General features: G+C 40.8%; 1 protein-coding gene across 2 annotated transcripts; it reads right to left on the bottom strand.

The window, feature by feature from the left end:
- Positions 1-27,208, bottom strand: nova1 (NOVA alternative splicing regulator 1). Of its 2 annotated transcripts, none has more exons than XM_042499766.1 (4): positions 27,029-27,208; positions 16,739-16,882; positions 1,533-1,699; positions 1-1,168 (listed from the first exon to the last, which is right to left on the bottom strand). In XM_042499766.1, exons 1-4 carry the CDS (start codon positions 27,201-27,203, stop codon positions 149-151), a joined length of 1,506 nt encoding a protein of 501 aa, XP_042355700.1. In that variant the 5' UTR covers positions 27,204-27,208; the 3' UTR covers positions 1-148. The 2 variants fall into 2 exon arrangements, with proteins under 2 accessions (XP_042355700.1, XP_042355701.1); XM_042499767.1 differs by lacking the exon at positions 27,029-27,208 and adding an exon at positions 19,480-19,813.
- Between the last annotated feature and the right edge of the window lie 386 nt (positions 27,209-27,594).

Raw genomic sequence — 27,594 nt, 5'->3', positions numbered from 1 at the left:
TCCCCCACCTCCTCCTTTGTGATTCTCTCATTTGATACTGAAATATTGAACAGATATTTGGACGTTTCTTTTTTCTATTCATCGTGACCCTCTCAATTCCCTTCTATCTCTGTCTTCATCCTTTCCTTCTTTCCTCTTCTTTTTCCTTTTAGCCCACTTTCTGTGGGTTGGTAGCGCGCACGCCCTGCTCGTACGTGATCCGCTGGCTGATCAGATACTGCGCTGCTTGCGTAGCGGCTGGCGACCCTGTTATGGTAACTTTACGGTTCCGAGTACCAGGAATGAACTCTCCCTTTTTGGAGATCTGGATGCGGGCCCCTGTTAGCTCCTGGTACTCTACCAGCGTTTTCCCTCCTTTCCCCAAAATGGCACCAACCAGATTCTCGGGGACAGCAATTTCAACAACGTCCTTGGCCCCATCCGCCAGCTTCTCTGTTGCCAGTAGGGAAGAGGCCATCAGTGGGGATGAAGCATTTAGGTAACCATTGGAAGCCCCTGTAGCAGCTGCTAGAGAACCCAGAGAGAACCCCCCGAGGCCTGTGGCAGGGTGGCCAGCACTGCCGGAGGCGTCGCTGGCGTACGAGGCCAGCAGGTTAGCTGCAGCAGCAGCAGCCGGGTTAGCGCTAGCTGCTACTGCAGCAAGGACCCCAGAGGCAGCTGCAGGGTTGAGGCCCAGACCCAGGGTGTTAGTGTTGTAGCCGTAGCTGGCCAGCGTGTTGAGAGCTGAGGTGATGGCCAGCAAGTCGTTGCCAGAGAAGCTGGACATGGCGGCAGGGAAGGCGCCCATTCCTGTCAAGCCGGCCTGGCCCAGAAGGCTGGAGGCAGTGGCAGCAGCTGCGGCTGCGTTAGGCAGCACCTCGGCCGTGTTAGCGTAGGGGGAGCCGGTGGGATTGGAGTTGGCCACCGGCCCCGAGACGTTGGAATAGCTGATGTTGAGGCAGCTGCTGCTCTGAGGGTCCTCCTGTATCTTCTGCACTATGATCTCCACAGCCTTGCGGTTCTGCTCCGGCTCCCCACTGATGGTGACCACACGCTCCTGCAGGTTGATGCCCTCTGGCTTCTGGGAGAGCTGCACCCAGGCCCCTGACTGCTCCATCACTGCTTTTACTGTGGCTCCGCCCTTGCCAATGATGAGCCCAGCTGTGCTGTTGGGCACGATCAGTTTGGCCTGCAGAGAAATAGAAAGATTGAAGTAGCAATAAAAGGTAACAAAGTGAAGAATTAACAGCAGAAATGGTTGACAGGAAGAGGGATACCTCTCACTGAGTCAGAGTACTATACCAGCCCCCGCTTTACTCAGCGATTTGTTAATCCCAGGGGTTTAGGCTGCAGCTGCCACCTGGCTCTGTCTCGCTATGAAAGACTGGAGGTAAAAATAACCGCATACCCTCACATTTTCCTGACCCCACCAGACTGTGGGTCAGGGCCCAGAGAACAAGTTAGACTGGTGAACGACATGTCCTGGACGTGAACTGTTCCTCCCACACAGTGACCACACATCCCCTGACCTTATTGAGCATACAGTGTCTCACCTGTTTGACACGGTCGGGGTTGACGGTGGTCTGTGGCTGCAATATGCTGACTGGTTCAGGTTTCTGAGCGCTCTGGGGCATCTCGCGGACTTTCTCCGCGATAAAGTTGTGGACACCATTGAGGGCTTCGACTGTACCTTGTATCAGACAGACACGTTCTGTTGTTCCTGTGATGAGAGGAGGAAGAGGACAAACACAAGTGATCAGTTACTGTAATGTGCTCTGAGAGGGTTCTTGGCGAGCAGGTTTGAGGGATTTGATCAGGGCTGGACTTAAATCTACATTTATATTAGGATGTCTTGGCAATAAAAAATGTTCCTTGACATTTCACAAAGAGACCCAATTACTAAGCTTTTCCTCGCTTCCTCCATTTACACAATCAACAGAGAAACAGCTGAAAGAAAGAACCGTGCTTGGTTAGCAAGCCACGGGGGGGAGAAGGATTCCTCCTCAATGATGTAACTCTTTCAGGGCTGTAATACGGAGCCCGTCCTTGCTTTGCAGCTCTAATAGACTAAACACACGCTTGATCCTCCTCTAGGCTTCTTTCTACACCCACATTGACGACCCAACCGGCATTCCGTTGCCATGGTAAAGGGGCCGAGCCGTGGAAACAGGTGATGCAACAGTGAGTCCTTTATACTAGCTTGCATGATTTTTTAAACACTCTCCCTTTTGTATTAACCCTCCAGCCTTGCTCTCTTCAACATCTGACTGTTCTTTGGTTGAGGTAAATAGGAACTGTCTCTCGATTTTCTTAGATGTCTTAACAGACGGCATGAATCTGAAAAAGGCAAATACTTTTTTTTTTTCCATTAACCCTTTGAAACCTGGAGCAACATCACTTTTCTTTTGCTGCTTTTAGTTGCCTTTCACAAGTATTTCAACCTTTAGACCCTGAGTATATTGGTGTAATTTCTTTAAAAAACATGGGAAAAAAGGCAATGAGCAACTTGGTAAGAAATGTTCCAAAAAATTGCGAGAAATTAGTGAATTTAGAAAATTATTTCTAAAAAGTTAGGGAAAAATGTCTAGGGAAAAAAGAAAAAGCTAGGGAATATATATATATATATATATATATATATATATGTATGTATGTATGTATATGTATGTATGTATGTATATAAATATATGTATAATTAACATAAATACAAACTTTAAATTATGTTACAGAACTATTATAAAATAAAAAGTCTTTAAGTCATGTTTGCCTTGTTTTTTTTTGTTTCTTTTTCATATTTTTTGTTTGTTTTGCTGTTATTGTTTTTTCTATCTTTTTAAAAATTTTAGACTAATTTCTTGTGCTTTTTAATAATTCCTTGCTGATTTCTGGTTCATTTCTTCTTTCCTTGCTCATTGTCTTCTTCCCATGTGTTTAGAAGAAATCAAGTCATTTTACTCAGGTTTCAAAATGTTAATTGAGTACAATTTGGAAAAACCAGCTGATACAGTGATCTTGTGTCTATGAGACTCTGCTGTACTTCATCGTCGTTTCCATTTCTAATTCAACTCAAAAACAAATTAAAAGACTGGCCGACACACATCTGCATCTGTCCTCCTCGCCATTCATTGGAACTCAGGAAATATCAAAATGAATCCAGGGAAATGAGTCAGAGTCTAATAATGGATGTGAATAATCAATAGATCAGTTCAAGTAGATTAGAAAAAGCAGTAGGCGAAGGAGAGGCCCCCTGACCTGCAATTTACCTCAAGGCCATAGATTCCTGCCTAATTTCTTGATATTCTTGATTATGCACAAAATATATTAAAATACAACTGTTAGACATACAGGTCCTGAACATTCATTTTTATTTAAAGTGACAAAAATAAACAATAATACAAATCCTGTTGAAAAACAAACAACAGCAGGCTATAAATGAAGTGTCTCCAAGCTCCGGACAGAAGAACAGTTTGTGCCTCTTGGTGTTACTGAGCTGCACCTGCCTTTCATTCGTAAAGTGACAAAGTGACAGCCTGAAGGCTGCAAGTACAGCCACTCGATCTGTTGTAGATGTTGGCATATGCATCCAGATACAATATTATTACTAACGTTTCAAAATGATGATAGAGAGAGTATGTATGGATGTTCTAACTGGTTTACATTATCTGTCCTAGATGCTGCCTTTGGGAAATCCAAAATCTGCACTTGAAAAATGTATATGGCAAGGACAGATTAAAAACACTACAATTAGCTATTACTAATAAATCCAACTGACACCCCTTGTATTATGGATTAAGGATTTTTCATATACACAATGGTTTAATATCAAAAAGGGCCTCTGTGAGTAGACTAGATGAACCCCTAAAAATCTGCAGAGCTATACAAACTTGATGAAGCAAACCTCATCCGTGGCTAATGCAGGTTATTTGAAGGATTTTGCAACAGTGCATGTAGATGCCGGCTGTAAAAAATGGTCTGATTTGCATCACATTCTTCATAACAAGGAGCTTAAGTCATTTGAACAAATAAAACAAGAGTTCACATTCCTAAGGACTGCATTTTTTAGATATTTACAACTGAGGCATTTCTTACAACACATATGGAATGGGACTGTATGAAAAAAACCTCCTCCAATAGAATGATGGAAATAAGGTTCAAAAAGTAATCTCTATTTATACTCAATTTCCTCTCAATAAACCCACACAATACCTCACAAACACCAGAGAGATGGAAGGCTGAAATGAATCTAGATATATCACGAGATACTTGGCGAGAGTTCAAATAGAAAGTTACAAACCCCGCAAATCACAGTGAAGTGGACTTAAACCAGTTCAGACCAGTGCTGGAGCGACATAGGTGCACTCCCAACTCGTCAAATACAGACACTTGGTCAGTGGCCATCAGCATGAGACACTGACGTACCCTAAGTGGTATGAGATGGCTGAAGCTCAGAGGTAGAGTGGGTTGTTCTCTAATCTGAAGGTCAGCGGTTGGATCCCCAGCTCCTCCAGTCAACATGTCAAAGTATCCTTGGGCAAGATACTGAACCCCTAATTGCTGCGTCATCAGAGTGTGAGTGCATACAAATGGTTACTGAGTAGCAGGTGAAAGTGATTTAAGTGGTCAAAAGACCTGTAACATATATATGTTACAATATGTTAGGCCTTTAAAAGCTGGGTAAATTGGTTTGATTCATTTCAAAAACATGTGGAGAAGGCATGAGCAACTTCACAAGAGACTACTCAAACTTTGACAGAAATTATTTAAAACGTTACAAGATAATTACGTGGACAAAAAAAAAGCAAAAAAAGAAAACTAAGAAACAAAAGATAAACAAGAAAATGATCCAAAAAATCTGCTGAAAATTCTTTTTATTTTTTGTATACTTTTTTCTATAACATAATTTTGAATATAAAATTATAATAATTCTAAATATAGTTTCAGGACATTTTTCCCTATTTTTTAGTATCCCTCCCCACCCAACCCTTTTTGTGTCTACTACTTTTGCAGTGATCTTCCTGTCATCTTTTTCTGATTTCTTGAAATCTGGGGAACATTTCTTATTAAGTTGGTCACTGCCTTTTTTCCCCACATTCTTTTTTTTCATACCAATTTGCCCTGGTTTCAAAGGTGTCTGAACACAGCACAAGAAAACTCATGTTGACCCAGGTTTCAAAGGATTATTAACAAATGTACTTATTCTCAGTTAAATCATGATGTTCTTTTTCTAAACCTAACTATGTGCTTTTGTAGCTTAAATCTAACACCCGGCCATACTGGCCATTTGAGGAGCATGCGTGCGTCATGGAACCTCATGTATTATTTTTTGGCACCCTTGTTATAACAGGTTTGAGCCACACTACCTGTGTAAGCAGCACTGCTCAGGTGTTGCTAAGGCACAGCTTGGCTGCTGCTTCACAGTGGAACAATTAGAGAATAGGAGTCTCACCAATTTTCCAAATGATGCGTAATCAATTTTCTGCAAAAATAGAAAGTGGAAATGGTCCTTAAATAATCAAAATGAAATGAATTAAACCACAATGAACTGTGACAGTTCCCCCAAAGTGTAACTTTTCAATCTAGATCACCCCCTGGTGTCTGTCTGCAGTATAGGCCATAAGGCCCGCTTCTCCATGTTAGTGAATGGGACACAGTCCAAACTTAAAACTCAAAGTACACACCACATAAATTTTTCCCAAAGATTGTTTCTGTCACTGAAGGCAGTTCTCTTTACCCTGATGTTTGCTCAAGTGATAGCTTTTATTATAAGTTTGACTTTAACAAGTTATTCAGTTATACAAAAAGGGGATTTTCCGCCATGACTGACAACTAAGACAGTCATCCATGTGCTCGCATTCAAAGGAGCTGCTCGAGGTTGGTTAGACGGGTGGTTTGGCAGGAACTCCCCCACCATGGAAATCGCTACTGCGCAGACTCCAGCTCAGATTGACATCACCAGCGTAAGATGGCAGCGGCCATATCCGGGATATTTTAACTTCACTTAAGCATAGCCAGGGTAAGCTCACAAAAGTTTCAATGTGTATATCTATCACAGACATGAAAAAAATTAAATGTTTATTTTTAAGTTAAACAGTCTTGTTTCCTTCTCAAACTAAAAGCCCTCTGAAATCATTTCTGTCGACAGAATCCCATCAGTGTTAACACAAGGCTTTTTATAGTGTAATATTTGCACAACCGTGTTGTTGACAATACATTGGTTTGCATGGTTTCATAAATGAGTGGAGTATCATTTTTAATTGTGGAAATGCAGTAGTTACAGCAGCCGACAGTGTTGCTGCGGCAACAATGCCGTAAGTGTGAACATGTTCATCGTGCAAGCTGCAGCAGTTCTGCGAGGTAGCCGTCATGAACTACTAAAGCAGGCAGTGGCCAGAGCTTAGGGAATTAAACATAAAAATTAAGTGTTTTACCTAAGTTTATTTTGAAAAAATACTTTTTGTATTTCACGAATGGAAACTGTACATTTCCTGTGAGAACAGAAGTTTCTTTGAAAAGGCACACTGAGTGTAACGAGCGTAAATTGACATGCTGTTCCTAAGCATCCAAATCTTAGGCAGGCAGCGGGCTGGGCTTTGAATTTTTTTGTTATGGTCAAACAGTGGAATTACAACTTAAGAGACTGTCACATGATGCCACAGGGCTCAAAAAGACTTTACCCACACACTTACATGAGGAAAGAAACATCAGTAAATCAGTGGATACATTTTTTAGAGTGCAACAATCTCTGCATTTTATATGTCCCTCCTATTTTATGTACATGCTGTTGTACATTTATTGTAAAAAACTGGAAGGATGTCAAAGCAGCTGGAAACCTTGTAAACAAGGATGGAAAGTAAAATGATGTCAAAACAAGACTGCATGTATGAACTGCTGAAGTAAACATAAAACACAAGTTTAAAAAAAGATAATGGATAGAATTATATGAAAGACATGCATGAGGCTTTCTAGCAGTTGGCTGCAGGGTCAGCTGTTTGAAAATTAAGCAGACAAGATAAAGACTGTTATTTCCAAATGTCTCTATTCACGGTGACTATCTTGGAAGAAATGGTAAAAGGATATAATTCTTTGTGTACACATGCAGCCAGGATACAGGAACAAGCACAAGAATATAAAATATAAGGAGGAACTAATATGCGTGCAAAAGCTTATAATGCTGGCAGTGAACATAAAATGTAGGGCATGTAAACATACAGTACATTTACAGGTTTGAAAAAGGCAAATGATTGTGTTAGCTGACTAAAAAATAGACTTCTAAAACACATGTAAACATGTTAGTCCCACTGAAATCGTACTAAGTTGAATTTCTCAAAGTTGGACTAACACATAAAGAAAACTATTTATTTCATGTATACACTTCACGGGACATGAACTGGCCAAGGCGTTCTGCACATGCTCCATTGTCGTCATGCTGGGCTTCGACCCGGAAGTCAAACAGCATAAATTCATAGAAGGTCAGAAAAACAAAGAAAGAACAAAGGAAGAAAACAAAACAAGACGATTCCATTGTCTTTACACAAAAAACTAGCAGCTGTGGTTGCCAGAATAATTCTAGAAAAAGAACAGTAAAGATGTAAGCAACTTTACAGAACAACCCGTAAATTTTACAATTTAAAACTGTTGTAACTAAAAATCTACACTGGTGCCCAGTGCCTCGGCCCTTTGCTGCATGTCATCGCCTCTCTCTCTCACCCTTTCACGCTTAAGCTGTCCTGTTGATAAAGGCAAATAAAGCCTAAAAAAATTGTCTTTAAAAAAAAGGAAGAAAATCTACACTTTGGAAATTGTAATTATTTTTCTGTCTTTTTTAAATAGCTGTTATTGGCAGGTAAAATATTTGTTTTTGTCAGTATCCTAATATTTATGCTAAAAGCATTTTGTTATTAATTTTTTAGAGTATCAAAAGGTTCGAGTTTTAAGGAACATTTAAATGTGACACTCAGATGTTTTAAAATCCATAGTAAAATCAATTTGTAGGCTAAACATTTATCAAAGCATAACATATGGATTTGTGAAATGTAATATGGTTTCTTTTTGTAAAAAAAACCAACAAACTATAGTCATCCTTACATTCTACAAATACTTGAACTAATTTTGAAAATGACTAAAAAATCTACCTTGTACCTTGAAATATCATTATTTCAACATATTCTTACTTTCAAATTAACACCACCTGCTGTGGTGAAGTCAGACATACTTCCATCAATAAATGGATTCCAACCCGGTGCTTGTATACTAGAACAAGACAGTAGTCCAAATAAATGGCCGAATGGAGCTGTAACCACAGCTCCACTTAACTGTGCATGGAAACATAGAGAGTTATTTCATGTTAATTTGACTTGATGGAAATTATTGAGATGAAACAATCTCTTAGCTTGCCCTACAACAGTGCAACAAATTAGAAACTGCAAGGCCATCTTTGGTGACACAACACGTCCTTAGAAGAGATATTACCTTGAGCAAGCATTGCTTTTTCACTTTTCCTAGGCAACCTCCAGTTAACCCTTTAAAACCTGGAACAACATTAATTTTCTTGTGCACACTCCTTTCACATGCATTTAAACCTCTGAAACAAGAGCAAACTGGTTTGATTTCTCTTGACAACAGCCAAAAAGGCGAGAGAGAGAGAGAGAGAGAGAAATTTTTCATTTTTCATTTATCAACAGTTTTATTTATGTATTTATTTATACATTAATTTATATTATTTGGATTTTTTTTCAATTTATTTTCCTGTTTTTTGTGTGCTAAAATTCAGATAATTTTCTCGTAACTTTTTTAAAGAATCAACCCAATCTGCTCAGCTTTCAAAGCATTAGCATTTCTGCATGTAGAGAGGAAGGTTTAAGGAATGACAGTGCTGCCTCTAGGTCATTTTGTCCTGGTGCAGATATATGACTACAACGTTTATCTCTGATGAGACACCATAAAGAGGACGTGAAACTATCCAAATGTTACATTTTCATTCTCAACACTTTTTACTTTCTAAATTGCCTGCATCAGCTTTTGCCTGTGTCTCTCCTTGAGGGTGACACATTTCATAATAAAAGCTCTGGGCTCTGAGTTGCAGTAAGAGTTGGCTCGTCCTCTCGTTGGCAGGAGGGGAGAGAAATGTGTCAGTGCCCCTGAGAGCACACATCCCAGCCTTCAGCTGTCCCCAAGAGACCAATGACTCTATCTTGATCCTCAAGTAAGAAACTTTGAATACTTGTGTTGCCTGAGCTTTCCTGCGATGAGGACCTGCCTCAGCTTGTCAGAATCCTTTGTGTGATTCCTTCACACTGTTAGCATGTCACACATAGAGTATCACCCGTAATTACTGTCATCACATCAGCAGATTTTTAAAATAATTATTCACACTACAAATTGAGCTGGAATGTTTTGGTTGGAAATCAGAGCTGAATATATTCATCATGTCACGTTTTTACCATATGGCATGCTTTTCTAAAACGCAAATACTGATTTTAAATGTGGGGAACTTTTGGAGCATGCTGTTTTTATCTAGTAAATCAAAAGCATGACATGAAACCGTGACCACAAGTTCACAACAGTCACTGCCGCTGTCTTTGAAAAAAGACAGCGAAGACAGCATGCTTATCTTAGAGTCTTCTGGCATTTAAATACAGCAATAATCCATGAAATGACTGCCTGTCATGCACCTGGTCCTAATACACTGTAAAACTGTCATACTTCATACCAGTAGATTGTAAATGTAGGCAGAAACAGGATACTGTGGAATTTTTGGAATTCCTTTTGGAGTATCAGTGCAGTAATCTGCAGGAGGATCTGATGTATTTGTCACATTAAAATAGACCAGGGATTTTACTGTTACTGACAGATTACACATTTTTGGTCAACAACTGTCACTCTAAGAGCTCATTTATGCTCAACATTACAGAGACACAGTGACGGACAGAGCTTTCTTTCTGTACTCTGCGAGCTTATGTATACGGACGAAATGGAGCAGTAACACCAGAGGTTGTGGGGGCAGTGGTGTGTAGTGCAGCCGAGATACAACCATGGGAGAAGACGAAGACATTTAAATGATGGCGGAACAGAACGAACAATCGTAATATATAGTAATACTAGAGAAAAGAATTCTCCATTAACATGTATATATGATGGCTGCACACACCTCCTCAACAATGCTGTGCCCTTTTAAAGGTCCAGTTTTTTTTGTATTTCTCTTTTTATTGGTTAATGTCACTTTAAAAAAACAAAATACACAACCACATGAACACGAGGACATTTCAGTCATGTAAAAAAGACAGAAAAAAATGAACAAAGAAACAAGATAAATAATAAAATGAACAAATAACTAGATAGAAAAAAGAAAAAAATGGGTGGGTAATTAAATGAATGAAAATAAAATAAATTAAAACATCTGATCATTGTAGTTTTTAGCAATCAGGATTCCAACAGGAGGTAAGTAGCTTTTGTTGAGTACTATTTTCAGCGGTCGATTAATACACATTTGGTGCTTTCATGAGTATCTGGGGCAGCAGGTCAGTGTACATAAAATTGAGTACAAATAAACTACAGTGTTTGTGTTCATGGTACTGAACATGTCGCGCCGTACAACAGTGAGACTCACTGGTGCGTTTTTAATAGTTTTTGGTCAATAATTTAGCTCTATGGCACACAGGAAGAAGATATATATTTACTTTGATACGCACACAGTACTTGTTAGTGGATACATCCATTGTTGGCTTTGGTCTTCTCATGAGGTTTGTTGACAATAAGAAAAAGAGAGAATAGCAGCAGACTATAGTCTTCCTTTAACAAATATCCATCCACTAAAATGGTAAAAAAAAAAAAAAAAAAAAAAAAGACTAATAACTTCGGCAGATGTGTATCAGAAATACTGATAAAATACATTAAATAAATCAAATGGTGCAGCTTGTGCTGGAAACCAACTGGTGGTCGTGTGACAATTTCAACTAATCTCATGAGAGGACATCTTGCTGTGCGGCAAATGAGGGTGTGCAATCACTTCAGCCAGTTCAGCTCCATGCTAATTCTTACTATAACTAGCTGCGGGCTAAAACTACGAAAATTTTGACTAGTGTAATGTTATAGTGTTAATAGACGCCATGGTGCACAAGGTAAACAAATCATAAATCTAATGATGAAGACAAATTGTGGACTGTGGTGTGATGGCACCAGCAGCATTTTTGTGAAAGGAACACATTAGAAAATCACTGAACCGAGAGTTTTAGTTGCTAAGTCATGAATTTCTCAAATATGACATCAACTGTAATGTTCCTAAGTCAGGTTACTGATGCTAAGCGGTGCGTGTCTTGTATGATTTTCCGTTAGCAAAAAATGATGAAACACATTTTTTTCTTGTTCAGTCATTGCCAAAACAGTGAGATTAGCCACAGTTAAATACCAGGTAGCATTAGTTTTATATTGAGTTGTAATAGTTTGCAGTAATTAAAAGTAAAACATACATTTTGTTTGGCTGCATACAAGGCACTGATAACAAAAGATATGATTAACTTACACTGTACTTCAAGCATTACTCAGTACTGCCATGAGCTGAAAATGTTTGTCACAGTAGCCTAACTCTGCTTTATTAAAAGGCAAGAACATATAAGCAGAGAATAATTATTTTGTACCTACTGACTCCCCATAACTGCCCACTGAAAATTGCTGAATCACTTAATTTTTGTTTTAAACCGTTTTTTAAATGTCCTTTTACATTGAATTGCCTTGTTTTATGTTCATTCTATTTTCACGTGAAGCACTCACTTTGTACTGCATTTCTTGTATGAAAGGTGCTATATAAATAAAGTTTATTATTATTATGATTATGATTGTTATTATTATGATTATGATTATTAGTGGTAGTAGTAATAAATCAGTAGGTTTGCAAATGGCGAGAAATTTAATGATGTAGGCTATCATTCCAAGACTTATGGCTGCTAACAGTGGCTAGCATAGCTGCTAATGGTGATTAGTTAGCAGCTGTGGTAAATGGTAAGTGGACCTGCACTGGTATAGCAATTTTCTAGTCATTAGACCACTCAAAGTGCTGTTCACACTATGTGTCATGTTCACACATTCACACACTGGTGGCCAAGGTTACTGTACAAGGTGCCACCTGCTGCTCAGTTTTTTAAACATTCATACACATTTACACACTGATGGAACAACCACCAGAGGCTATTTAGGGCTCAGTGAGTTGCCCAAGGATGCTTGGACATGTGAACTGTAGGAGTTGGGGATCAAACCACCCTTGTGATTGACTGACCGTTGCTGATCACAAAGAAAACTGTAGCAGCTGTTGTTGAATACTGACAGAGAGAACTGCTCTCCATTACAACATTAAAATAATACAGCAGAACAATAATCCTACAGTGTAACAACTGTTCCTGATGGAAGATGATAAGCAGAGAGCTGCTGTTCACCACAAGCACAAACATGAATCAGGACAAAGAAAAAGGCTGCAGTTTCTATTTGTTTGAGAGTCCCGCCGATGATGTCATCCCAGACTGATGGGATAGTGTCCTATAGGGAGCGTTAGTGAGTACAGAACATACTGTTTACGCGGATCCAGGTGAAAAATAACAAATAGTGCCTTTGCTGAAATTTTTTTGTCTGCTACTTCTGAAAGAAACACCTCACATTAAACTCGCAGTGTTTTCCAGTATGAGGTCACATGTTGTGATTGATATTTTAATGATCACATAATGGAAAACATACACCCAGTGTTTCTATGACATCACAACAGCTTCATGTGTTCGTGCTGGACAAAGTAACTCAATACATGTACTTGGCCAGAGGCCAGCTGCACCAAGCAAAGGGTTTGAAGTTTTGTTTCTAAGTTTATGTTCAAATCGTGAACTCCCACGGCTCTCTCTGCAGCTGCTTAAATATGCGGATGTGTGTAAGTAGGTGTGAGTAGGTGTGTGTATGTGCTGAATGCACAGTGTGAGTGGGTGAATTCACAGCATGCTGCATTTAAGGGGGATCGAGTAATCAAGCCATGCCACAGTTCAGATAGGTTCAGACCCAATGATTCAAACACTCATTGGCCATGTGTCGAGAGGCAAGCATGCAAACAAAATTTTAAGAGAAGTATGATGTCATCTTATCTGGCCTCAACTCTCCCAACTACCAGGAACCAAATCAGAGAGAAACAGTGAGCGGGGAGGAGGAAAGAGGAAACTTGGCGGGTGTTGGAGCAGCTTGAGTACAGCTGGGAGAGGGGTCATGTCCACAGAGAGAGATTGAAACAGGCTATTTCTGGGCCTGCCCCCCTGTCCCCTCACTCACATACAATCATGCATCATCCACACCCTTCACTATCTGCGCTCATCCATCTCAGTCGGCCACAGCAGAGCCCAGTTGTACAGCTCTTATCAAGACCTTTGAATTCATGGTCTCATGTCTTACACTGACGGATGGGAGAATTGAGGTGGGTGGGAGTTACACTCTGAGCCATCACAGAAAGGATTGCAGAAGAAAATGGCTGCATCGGTTGTTGTCCCTTGATTTCTCTCGTGTGCGACTGTGCTGTAGTTGGAGTGTGCTCAGGCTGCCGCAGGATGAGAGGTGAGGCCATGAACTGAGCGTTACAGCATTAGCCTGCTGTAATAGCCCAAATAGCAGCTGAATCAACAATGACACAAGGTATAACATACAGTATGTACCTAGTAAGTTTGACATGTCGAATCGCTTATCTCTGAAATTCATATGTTGCTATCACAAACTTTACTAAGTTGTCCATACTTAATCCAGAGGTTTTTTTTAAAGCTTTAGCCTCGACTGACTTCTCAGAAAGCGGCACTCTCAGCTATTGTGCAGTGTACAGTAGCAGTCGTTTCATTTTACTTGTGTGGGCCAGAACAACCACCCAATCAAATCCTTGCCAGCACCCTCTCCCTGAACTCCTCTTCTCACTCATCACGATAATGAGTAGGGGGATGGGCAGAGCAGGTGGTGGCCTATGAACACATCCACAATCCAAAGAGAGAAATAAGGATACATATCACTACTTTATTTGTTCCAATTCCAAAGAAGAAGCCATACTTCATTCCTGTACATAGGGTTGGCCTCTTATGTGGAGAATCTCGAGCCAAGCTCTCTGAACATGTGTTCTTTCATCAACAGAAACATCGTGGTAGAAAAAAGTACAGGAAAAATATTTGCTAGCAGATCCTTCTTTTTTCTCCCCCCATTGCTCTGTTATTCTCTGCCATGATTCTGTCAGTCTAATATATCACATGTAACTCCCCACAGATCAGGTCAAATTCAAACTGGCTGTGCATTTTTCCTGTACATAGTGTGATGTTTTGTGCTCTAAATAATCCGAGGACTCTGGAACTGCAAAGGTCAAAGGAGAGAATCAAGAATGAAGGTAGCTGTTATGATGGAAAATTAAGTTCTGGGGAACAATCTTACTCTGCTTTTACAGTTCAATAGTGGTCGTTGCTGTAAAGGGATAGTTTGGGTTTTTTAAAATAGTGTGGTATGGGGTACTTATCCATGTACAGTACATACAGCATATGTCAGTCAGGACGCCCTCAGTTTGGAGAAGCAGGCTGGAGTCCAACACTGAAGCTAAGCAATGTGCTGCTGTAAATGGGGGTCAGCAACAAAACATAATTTAGCAACCCTAGAAAAGTCCCATATTTTTTAAAAATTGAAATCAGTTTGAGTATACGCTATATTGAGAGTATTTTTACTGCTTTACTTTTTCTCACAGTCCATTTCAACAGGGGAGCCATTAACAACTTCTCATCTATGCTCCTGTCAAAGCCAAGTCTTTTTAGCTTATGATGAAAAGCCATTTAGCACTTCCTGAAGACGGCTGGACGTCGAAACGCGTCGAGAAAGTAATCGTTTTTAAATCATGTTGTACCTTTAGTACCTGCCAGTGCAATAAAGACATTATAACTTTTCCTAAAGACAAGTGCCTTGGTTCCTTCCTGTTTTTTTCGAGTAATTTTAGCTCACTTAACACAGCAGCTGGTGGTTTGCCGCTGTTTCGATCAGTTAGCTATTTTGTGTCATTGTGTGACTTTGGCAAATCCAAACTAACCTATTTTAACACCAAAGTCACTCAATAACACAAACAAATTAACTGATCAAGGCAGCGGTGATCAGCAGCTCTGGTGTTCTGCGATGTTAAACAGATAATCAGCCAGATTATCCGTATCAGCATTTTATTTTAGTATTCATAGATAAAATGAATTAAATAAAAAGTGTGCTACTTTGGCCCTGCTACAGCCGTCTCCCTCCCTCTGGTCTGTTGTCACTATAGACTGTATATAAAGATGGACAATGCTCCCTCAATTACGCCCGCGATGCTAAAGAAAAAATCCAAAAGTGCAGGATGGGAAGGCAGTCTGCAATACATCCAAAGAAATTGTCAGCATGGCAGGAACCTTTACTTTATTAAACTTCAGGGAGCTATTTTCATTTATTCATGTTTTATTTAAATTTTCACTTGACTATATAAAAAAAGTTGTCAGGAACTTGCTGTATATGATGTTGACAGTTTCAGTTAATTAAACATTTGCTAAAGGTATTTAAACAATGTTTTGTGTAGGAGTTTGTTATACTCCAAATTTTAAATTTTTGCAGAAAGATTTTCCTTTTTTATTGTAAAGGCATATCAGGTCCAAATATCAGTTAGCAGTCTCATTAACCATTAATAATCTGTATTGGTATCGGCCCTGAAAAACCAATATAGGTCGACCCCTAATTATAATGTCTTCGTTGTCCTGTTGGAAATCACTGTAAGGTAAAGCAGTGAAAATACTCATAATATAGTGGACACTTTAACTGATATTGTTTTTTTTTTTTAGATTGGTTTTTAGGTGGCTAAAATACATTTTGTTGCTCATCCCTCCACAGCAGTACTTTGCTTAGCTTCTATGTCGCACTTTAGTCTGTACGTAATATTTTGACAATTAATAAGTAACTCATACAACCCCACTACAAAAATCTGAACTATCCCTTTAAGGCAAGAGCGCTAACTCTAAGGAGATAACTATATGTTCTAAATATGTGTACAGTAAAAAGTATACACTGGGATTATTTGCTTGCATCAGTTATCATAGAAAACATCTGGACCAAATAAGCAGCGAGACACTCAGCACCTGTTATTTTTCAGCAGGTTGAAGCCTCCTCTGAGGCATGAAGGACTAACAGCCAGACTCCTCTACGTCACCGGCGTTTGTGTTTGGAGGATAAGATGGTTTGGCTGTGACCTCCATGTGATAGGGGTCACCGAGCTGCACAAGCAGCCTTCTCCTGTTGCCATTTTTGAGTGCGACTCTCCGGCACAATTGATGCTTTCCATGCATGCTATATGTCCTCATAAAATGTGTCCTTATATTTGAGGGTAATTAATGGCAGCCCCATGCAATTTCCCCAGAAAGGTGAGTAAATGCAGCAACGTGAAACTCAAACCCTGCAATAAAGGGTGCAGCAACAACTTGATTGAAACTAAAATTGCATGCAGATTTAGATGCCGCATCTGACAGCCGTAAGATCAACACGCATGTTTAGTCCCTCAAGGACATTCGTATAATCAAGTTCAAAGTGCTTACAACTGGTTTGTGATTAAAATGGATTGCAATTACTCATGGGAGACCAAATGAAGAGGACATATCAAATGCTCTCTTGCACCAAAGCATCATTCCTTCAGCTGGGTAATGAGTCGGACCACTCCTCTCAGATATAAAAGCGTTTCTGGTCATCGATCTGAATTACAGAGCATTCCTTCTTATCTTACCTGGGTAGAAGTCTTTGGATTTGGACAGCTTAATGGTGGCACCCGTCTCTTTCTGCAGTTGTACGATGGTCTGGCCGCCCTTGCCAATTATAGAGCCGGCTGCATAGCTGGGGATCAGCACCTTCAGGAAGTACTCACCCTCCTCTGGGGGAGAGACACACAAAGTGGGAAAGGGTCACATCTCGTAAAGTAGCTCTGCACATCATCATACTGGTGCCCAACCCCCAAAACCCTGAACAAGCAGAAATTCACAATGGGGATGCACGGCTTTGACATACATGGGGAGAGGCAATCATATAATGTTGTGTCAGTATTCCTCTGGTGAGGGGAAGGTATGTGGAAGAAGCCTTGTGAGTTCTTTGCTTTCAGTGCATTCACATTTTATCAGACTGTGACATGTTCTGTGTCCTGTCCCAGATTTCTTGTAGAGTAAATGATGACCTCCTTTCCAGTTTGCAGAGGTCTAATTTTAACAGTTTTCAAGGAGTTTTAGAAAACCTCTGACTAAATACAAAGCCCGGTCCAGTCTAACCAATCATTCTACACACATGACTGAAACAGAGAATTAAGAGCTGGGTCTGACTGGAAGACGCGTCCTATATATTCTGAGAGAAAGTTACACACAGAGGACTGAACGCAAACACATGAAGTCATTATCCATGCAGTTCATGAATGCCAATACAGAGTGATCCTTTGTAATTAACAGACGTGAGAAGAACATATGGGAACCAATCCCACAGATTTGTTCAAAGGGTATACTGCCAAGACGGTCTAAATCTCCTCCATTTTGGAAGGGGCTTGTGTGGCTCACAGTGGCTTGTAGCAGTCAGTGATTGACAGCCCGTCAGTTTGAGGAATTTACAGGCAAACGTGTCTCTCCCTCTCAGTTGGGAAAGTTCCTTTTCCCACAATTAAGAATTAATCAGCACCAAAGTGGGCAAAGTGTCTGTTCCAGTAAAGCCTGATCACATTGAGTGTGCTAATCTAGTAAAAAGCAATCAGCCACATATTGAGCTTGGACCCGAGTATAATTAAAGAACCTGCCAACAATACATCAAAAATATTTATAGATGTGGAGCGGCTGCGATTGCCCAACTGAATACCAAATATTGTATCGATGACATCATGGTAAACACTTGGCACAGGTACGTTCTCAGCACTGGTACAAATAATCTCCTCTGCATGCTGATTTCGATGCAATGACGTCATGTTCGATCCTTTTCAGCTGCCTCAAGGGTGACGTCACTGGAGCGGACAGAGATGTAAAAAGGCACTGTTCGTCTCTGTAGGACGAGATATCGGGTACGTTTTCAAGTGTAGTATGATACAGATTTTCGACTGCAGGTGCCAAAGCCCCTCGCTCTGTCACAGTGTCACTGCACCCTATGTCTGGTGGAGGTTATCCAACATTGGGAGCTTGACTGGCATGTTGTGGAGGAAAGATGGATGGATGGAGGTGGACCGCCCTGCAATGAGACCAACCTGTTGCCTCAGTAATGCACTTATTAGATTCAGATGTGAATGAACATGGCACTGTGACATTAAGGAATTTCACAGCCTACAAGGAGCTCCTCTCTTTATTGCATTAATATGCCCCTCATGTTCCATTCAGACACTGGCTTGTTTTGTGCACATCACCCATAATCAATGGCTCTGGCAAATATGCGGACATTGATATGATTGTTCATGGAATTTCACTTTTGATTTGGATTAATTAGCCATAGATGTGGCGACAATTCCAATTTCCAGAACATATTGCCAGTAATTTACCTGAAAATGCAGATATAAGACCATTTTTTACACCAACATCGAAAGATTGTAAATATATCAGGTGCTGGTCAATACGCAATTTTTCTTAGAACGTACTAAAAAAGAAAAAAGGAGACAAACCTCTACAAAGACATCATATAACCAGCCATGTGTCCACTGTCTGATCTTTATATTTCGTGCTATATTGCAGTCATGTCTCCGCTTTCCTCACACCGAATAACAATAAAATGACCTTGGTGAAAAAATAAAGATCATGCATGTCTGACACAGCTGCCATAAAGCTTTTGAGCTCTCACTCCTATCAGCAGATACCTGACAGCAAAGCCACACAAAGAATTGATATGAATGACACTAATTGCAGAATCCAAACATCCAAAGACCTGTTGTTGACAGACAAGCCAAAACCCACTGCGTAACTTTCTACTCATCTCCAACCAGAGTAAAGCCAGCAGGGGAGGAAGCCACTAAGACTCCCTCCATCACCCTCAAAGCCACATTTGCTGTCATTAGTCAATAATTAATTCTGTCCTAGTGTCTGAGATCACAGTAACAGGTTTTAATGGCGTCATGTGGTAGAGTAAACATGGCAATCTGTTGCTGCAATCCGCCAGGGAACAGGAGCAGTGGGGCACATTGGGAAGCCGAGCCAGTGGGGTGTTAGTTCAGACCCCTGCCTCCAATACTGGAAGGATGGCTTGGAGGAGAGACGCGGACGCTGAGCCAAATGTGTTTAGTTAAGTCACTCAAGGGGGGTGGGTCAGGAGGAAATGCCTTGTGACCGTCCTCCCTCCTTCTCACTACCCCTCCAAGTACCCATTCTGCATTTCAATGGACTAACCTGGTGCTGACAGGCAGCAAGGACGATGGAACAAAAATGAGCAATAATGAAGAAATTAGCAGATGAAATTGCACGTACAGTCTAGCATGATGGATAAATTCAACAAGTCAGACAAAAAGAGTTTGAGGCTTACCCATTCTGAGATCTGCTGCTGCTCAAGTCCTCCGTCAGATCGCCATCAATGCCGGGGCACAATCTCTAAAGGGGATCTGAACATTAGCCTAGGCATAGGTGCAATGGTAGTGTTGAGGAATGCGGCCAGTCGACTTTTTCACCGAGGTCTAATTCATCAGTGGGTGCAGAAAAAGAGATTTCACCGCAGCATCCGAGCCATGCCTGCAGCTGGCCAGAGCCTCAATTGTCTGAGAAAATGCTAATGCAGGCTCTCAGTGTTTTCAGTGAAAGACGGCACGCATTGTTCAAGCCTGCATCGGTTTGAAGGGGGGGGGTCTTCCCTGCCGCATCACCCTTTTCACTGCTCTCATCCATATTCATCGAGTGGCCTGTCCGTCTGCAGCAGCACGCAGGACTGACACCTCGCTCGGCCAATGGGCAGCCTCCTCCCTCCAGCACGTCATGTCCCCACCCCCTGATGCCGGTCCCAAAAAATTGAATTTTCTCCCCTACTCCGCCTCTTTTGACGCAGCACTATAAAGTATGGCAGTCCATTCACTCACTTTTTTTAGTGGAAAGTGACAAAGGTGAAGTGGCTGGGGAAGCAGGCTTCAGCGGTGAATGGGGAAGCATGGAGAGTGACCTTCAACAGTGGCTGAAGAGGTGTGCGGAGAACATAAGCAGATGATGGAGGAGGTGGAGGAGGAGTGATCAGAGACAGCGTGCCTTACGCCACCCACCCTTCTTTCCTCCTTTCCCCCACCCCCAATCCCTTAGACGGCCATGTTTGAGAGGGCGGAGGGGCTCATCAACCATTGCAAATGGCAGTGCCGCAGAATGGTGGAGGGGGGTGATGAAGCCAATCACTACGCCTATAAATCTTACGCCGAGAGGTATCTTAAGTGACTGAATGTGTGTAAAAACTGCTATGTGCATGTGTGTAAGTGTCTGCGTGTGGACACGGGGGGTCCGGCTTCATTTAATAGTGCTTTCCAGGGAATCTGTATAAAGGGAAGTCCTTTTTTTCCTGGCTGCTGATTAGTTTCATCCACAAACCAAACCTTAACACCGTGGCCCGTTTGGTTTTGGAGCAAATGCCTTCCAGAAAATTCTACCATTCACTGAGAGATGCTCTGGTATATAGACACAGTCTCCCTGTAGACTCCACTCCCTCTCACGGTCTATCTATCTCTCCTTTTCTCTCTGCTTTGCTCTGTCTTCATTTCTATCGCTCTCTCTCATTCTGTCTTTCACTGCCACCTGGCAAATTCACAGTCCGCTCACGTCACATCACTCTGCAAGGGCACCTGTGTCCTTCCCACCAAAAATTAAAAAAAATACAGCTCACATTCCTGTGCCAACCTTTCCATTAGTAACATTACGAGATCATACCTAATCCCTCAGCCACACAACCTTTTGGAAGGCACATGCTTGCCAGCAACATGGGCTCAGAGTATGGGTAATTAGAGAAAGAAATGAATGAAAGATGTTCATTTTGAGGAGAGAAGGGCAACGCTGATAAAAGACGAGTAATTTCCCTCATTCTCTGTCCACAGCTCTTAATGCACAACGAGGGGCTCAGCTTTGAAAGAGCACAAGCTTTCTTCTCTTTGTTGCAACTGCCAGTCATGTTAATGATCAGTTCGGGAGGAATAACGTGATCAATATCAGACGTGGTCGAGGGCTTGGTGATTACAGGGACAGCTGAGGATTATCAGGCTGTCTACCACCACTGCCAGACATGCTGTGGGTTTGCAATGTTACATGAAATGTAAGAGATTCATGAAATGGGAGCTGACGCTAAAATACATTACATGAAGCACGGGGTGACAAGATCCATAACATCTGTTCTGTGTGGGAGTCATTACAAATGGTCTAAATGTGCCTTTCAGGTGAAAATATACAGAGAGCTCCGGCTCCTGAGCTCAGCCTGTACCGCGCTCTCAATCGGCCTCAGATACTTATCATAACGACCACAAGACTGGCTGCCATTTCACCTCTACACAGCTGATTCTGGTGAGCTACTGCATATGCTTAGAAACCGTAGAGACAATGCTATGCTGATTTATACCACAGAAATGTAATTTTTGTACAATAAAACTCCTTACATATATTTGTAGTGAATTTGGAGAGTAATAAATGTCCTGTAACTATATATTAACCCTTTGTAACCTGGAGGAATGGGCCTGATTTCTTTTAAAACATGGAAAGAAAGCAATGAGCAACTTAAGAAGAAATGACCCTGAAATTTGCAAAAAATTAGTAAAAAGTATGGGAATATTACCTGAAAATTAGAACAAAAAAAACAAAAAAAAACAAATGAGAAAAACAAAAACAAGGAAATGGCCTGAAAAACTGCTTACAAATTATGATAATTCTCTAGAATTTTTAAAAAATATATATGGTAATGAAAACTTGATATAGTTCTCTAGATTTTTTTTCCTTTTTTAAAAAAAAAAAATTTAAATATCACCAATTTGAATGAATCTATTATAGTTTGTCTTTTATTTCATCTGTTTATCCTGTCTTCTTGTTTGATTCTATTATTAGTACTATTATTTCTGTATTAAATGCTAACATTCTTTAAATTGTATTTACTCTAATTGGTATGGGTTGTTATTGTTATTTTTGTTTTGTAATTGTTTTTCTTTTGTTTAATTATACTTCAAATTTGGTCTGGCCTCAGTCTGACACTATTGGTTGGCTCTTATAGTTATGTTATAGTTGCAATATAGTAGTATAGTTATGTATAGTTGCTTATAGCTTTGTTTGTCAAAGCACTTTGTTTTTAAACTCTGTTTTTAAAGGTTCTACATAAATAAAGTTATTGTTTTATTATTATTATTATTAGTAGTAGTAGTAGTAGTAGTAGTAGTAGTCTTAGTCTAGTAGTAGTAGTCTAATTTCTTGAAATATGCAGGACATGTCTTGCCAAATAGCTCATTGCCTTTTTCCACATGTTTTTGAAAGACATCGCACCAATTAGCTCAAGGTTCAAAGATTTAAATACTTGTGAAAGGGGTCTGAAAGCAGCACAAGAAAAGTGATGTCAATCAAGGTTTCAAAGGGTTAAATATATTGTACGTGTGGGAAATAATCAACTAAAACATTTTGTGATTGTGTCAATCAGTGGTAACCAGTGGTTACTGTGGGCTTTTTAGTATGAATTTCTTTTACTGCTCAAAATGTTTCCAGTTTAAAATAAAGGACAACAAAAGTTTTTCCCACAAACACAATTGAATTGTTTTGTATGTTACTGTTTGCATGTAATCGACATGTTCTCGACGTAACTTTGCTGCCTTCTTGGCCAGGTCACCATTGAAAAAGTAATTTGCAACTGTTTTTTATCTGGTTAAATATATGGCAAATAAATTAATCAAAATGTAATTTAAGGGGAATGTAAGGCAGCAGTTTTATTCCTTCGTGACACGCTCAAATTAGCATTAAAAGACTAAATACAAAGTAAATTTACTTAATTTGTTGTGGTATATTGCACACCACATACTTAAATACTATAATTTGCATTACATTCACCTTTGTTCTTAAATGCGCAGAATACAGACAGTTAGAGAAGTGAAGTTTTTTTATTGTTTACTTGATAAAGTGTTTGGGTATTCTACAGATATGACCTTGTTTGGGAAGCCATGTGGAACACCTTTGCCTCTGAGAAAACAAGGCGGCCTCTTCAGAGTCTGACTAACAGATTTAGGAGGCAGAGTGTGGCTGTGATACGGAGATGCCTTGAAAGAACACAGAGTCAGGCTGCTAAAATGATGTCTAATACTATTATTGAAATGACAGCAGTAAGAAGTCAGAGCTGTCTGTGAGAATTATGTATTTTTAGTATTTATGAAAATCTTTCAAATGCAATTTCACACCATCTAGCCATTCATTTACCTGGATATTGAATGGAGGATCATGGTGGAGTCTCTGTGTTAGAAGTGAACGGTGAAACTGGAAGCAGGAACACCATGTGACTTCTCTGTTCTCTTGTCTTCTCTACAGTGGATTTAGGGTGTTAATGGAGGACATATGGGGGCTGATCTGCTCTAAAATACCGCCTGGTGGCACAGGGGTCCTCGTGTGCCTTGCTAAAATGATATTTCCAAGGTGCAGTGAGGTGCAGTAAAGACACATTCATGCTGTTAGAAATAGCATATAATGCTTCTATCAATGGATGGCAGGGTGTCTGGGACACAAAGACAGACAAAGCAAATTTCACTAACATATGGTGAAGAGTCTGCCTGTTCTCAGTGGATATCTAATTAACATTAAGTTGTAGAATAAGTGGTCCCTGTGAGCTGCGGACCATAACCATCACAAGCTGAAATAAGATGTACGAGCTGTACAGTAGCTGGTACACTGAATCAGCCGTCATCCCCACTACTGCACCCCGACATCTTACTGATGAGTAATAAAGCCGGCGTGCACACATCTCCATGTTGACTCTTTATTGGCTGACACTATTTCTCCTCCAAAAAAAGAAATCAGGATCAATTAGCTGAAATGGCACTGCAGTGTTTCTGTTACCCCACCGGACAGCGCTCACTATTCGCACCACTCCCAGATTCTGTCATGTCATGGGCATGTTACATTTTCAATCTGTATGATCATTGAGTTGCATCCAAAAACAGATAGAATCAACCATTTTCCCCTCAAAAAGATGCATCTATAGCACCCAGCTCTGCTCATTGACCACGTCTTTGTTTTTATGTCATTTGCATTTTTAGTATTTGTGAATTGTAATTTCAGCAGCAGACAGTGTGCTGACAGTTCAGACAGCCTAAACACTAGTATGGCAAACATCATGACAGGCTAACAAAAATACCACACAGATGCAGAGATTTGGCTCAGCCAACAGCCTATAAATAACCTGACTTTGATCGGAATTTAGGCTACAAGTAGAGATGAGTGTACCTGACTATCTCTACAGGGTTGGGTGGTTTTCCTGCTCGGCTTACCTCTAACTGTTTACTTCGAGACATACACTTAACTTCGGACAGTATACATTTGACAAATCTAAATTGGTAAAAATTCCAGCCCTGCAACAAAAGGAATATTCCACTAAAATCTCACAGACCACTGACACTAAATCCACAAAGTCTTTAGTGAACACAAGAGCTCTGATATTTCTTGTTCCTATTTTGTCAGTGTTCACAAATCAAGAATCAAACAGTAGTCCACCTTGTGTTAAGGGTACACGGCCACTCAGACAAAGCTTGGGGTTAGTGTTTGGGTAGGAGACATGTTGCGCTAGGGTTACAGCGATATACTGGTTTTAAGGTATACCGTAGTATGAAAGCTGACAGTTTTCATACCGTGTACATTTACTCATCTACAGAATTGAAAAAAATGAAATCAGACACAGAATCTCCCCATAGCATCTCCTTTCCACATTGACTGCCTTTTCACACAAATGTCCATAAAAACGGCCTCAAGTTTCAATTATTATAAAGTGTTTGTCAAACCAAAGAAAAAAAAAGTTTTTATTCCTCTAAGGTAAAATTGTAACCGATAATGATGATAATAATTGTGTTATACCGTGATATCATGAAACTGGGATATTTTTTGAGAAGGTTATCTTAACTGGAGTACGTAAGAGGGGGCACATTACTTCCATCCTGGCCTCCCTCCACTGGCTGTCTGTGCACTTTAGAGTCCATTTTAAGATTCTTTTATTTGTTTTTAAATCTTGAAATGGTCTGCCCCCATCTTATCTCTGAGGTCCTTCACCCCCACGCTCCTGCTCAGTGCCTCAGGTCAGCTGATCTGCTGCTCCTGGAGGTACAGACGGAAGCTCAGAAGGGATAGAGCCTTCTCCTCCACATTAGACAAGCCTCCTCACAGTCCATTTTTAAAACTTATCTTAAAACCCATTTTTATTCCTTGGCTTTCAACCCTGCATGAGACTCTACTCCTGTTTTAGTTTTTTATGGTTTATTTTTAGTTATTGTTTTATTGTTTTTAAATTGTTTTAAGAAACAATGAAACAATTATTTTAGTGTTTCTACCTGTTTTATTTCATCCATTAATAAAAAAATTGTTTTATGTCTGCGTTGTATTGTCTATTTATGTACAGCACTTTGTTTCGGCTGTGGTTGTTTTTAAAGTGCTTTATAAATAAAGTTGAGTTGAGTTGAGTTATCGGACCATAAAGAAATCTCATACTGTTGGAGCTGCACTGTATGTAACGATATCAACATTTTTGACTTCACCTCTGATTTACAAGTTGTTCGCAGTACAAGAAACAACAATGACATTTCTATCATATATTCTCTGTGTTTCTTTCCCTGTTATCTGTCAGCAAAGGCCTCCTCACAGTGCTGCTCAGGAAAATTGCAGATTTATCTCTGGCCTCAGGGAATCCCCGTCTGAGACGACAACCACAACAACACAAAGCACACTGATAAACAGAGGCTTGTTGTTAAAGCTGCTCCATTAATGTTAAAACCTCTACACACTAACCAATGGTGTAAGGTGGTTGGGACGGGCTCTAGTGTATGCTATGAGGATGGGCCCCTGTGTGTGCTAGTTATGAAACACGCATGTAGGCATATATGTTTTACAAACAATGTGTTGGATTTTACAGCTAAATAAGTTCCTTACACTCTACCTTCTTTTGTCTCTCTTGTCATTTCTTGGGGCTGCTGTTGTGTTGAAAATGCATGACTGCTTACACATGTGCTCAGCTTGCCAGTCTTAATAGTTTGGGGCCTAAAATAGCCACTGTATATCATATGGTCTCATCACATCATCAAATAGAGACTCGCCATTGGACAACATCTACATAGGTATTACCGAGCAAACATCATTGCCTATATGTATATAACAAAAACGCCAAAGAGAATAATATATGATTCATTTAATTTGAGAGTTTTTTTTAAAGATAATTTATAGTTTTTATAGTTTATGCAGAATAATTATATACTTTTATGAAAGATTGCTACTGAATATATTTCCATAATGGAGATGGGTTTACCTTTCGAGGGCATGGTGCACACTGTGTTGTTTTTAAATTTAAATTAGTTTTTTTAAAATGGGTATATTTCAGAGGTGGAAAATCTGAATCATTTGCAAGGGCCTGTTCGTTGGCCAACACGGTGTTAAAGGCCTGCTCTCTCTATGGCCCCCTCACCCCATGGGCTCTAGGGCAACCGCACTGCCTGCACTGTGTATATGTGCACCCCTGCCACTAACCATCACTTCTTCCCTGAATGACAGACTTCACAACGTTCCTCCAGATGTGGAGGAGGGAGGTGACTGGGTTCAGATTGAGAGCTGACCTCAGGAGGCCACACTCAGTGTCCCTGCTGGGAGAGGCAGCATGGAGCAACAGCCACAGTCAGTGTTCAAAGTGCCTAATGCACAGGTGCTACATGTTAGAGCCTGTAACAGCCAGTGCAGCCAGTCTGCTCCCATGCTGCATGTAGTTTCTCTGCACACAGTGTGCGGACACTGACGGCAGGATTTTGCTGTTCTACTTCCACCAGTGCATGCAAAGCGTCTGCAACAACAGCTTCGTGTTGAGGAGACGCGGTGGCTGAGCTGCTTTTTGTTGTGTATCTTACCTCCAGTGTTGGTGCGCTTGGTACAGCCGGCCTCCTCCGCCGGAGTTTCCAGCGGCCGCTTGCGGGAGTCCGGGTTATCCGCGTCCATATGGGGCTGCTGCAGGCTGTGGAGGGCAGGGTTGGAGTATATCCCGTTATGGTCCACGGCTGCTCCGCCACCACCAGCCATCATCATCTTTTCCAACCGGAGCTGTAGATCAATCTGCGCTATTCCCTTTCACACACTCACACACTCACACACACACAAACACACACACACACACACACGGCGCCCTCACCACCACATAGCCTGATAGCGCGCACCGCGATACGAACGACAAGTTTTGGGGGGCTCGAAACGGTCTCAAAAGGATCAAAATGTCAGACAACACCGGGATCGGGGTCTCCTCTTTCCGCCGCCCGTCCAGCTTGTCCCTCACAGAGCTATATATAAAAATCCCAGTGAGTGAAATGCGCTCATTTACCGCGCTCCCCGCCGCTCCGGCAGCATGCTCTTTATTGTTGACGCGCAAAACAACCCGCGCCTTCACAGAAAGCTGCACAACACACAGAGAGGCGACCAGCCA

Source organism: Plectropomus leopardus, chromosome 13, assembly GCF_008729295.1.
Source record: "Plectropomus leopardus isolate mb chromosome 13, YSFRI_Pleo_2.0, whole genome shotgun sequence".
In the NCBI taxonomy this organism is placed as follows: Eukaryota; Metazoa; Chordata; class Actinopteri; order Perciformes; family Serranidae; genus Plectropomus; species Plectropomus leopardus.
This window is presented reverse-complemented; position numbering and strand designations above follow the sequence as displayed.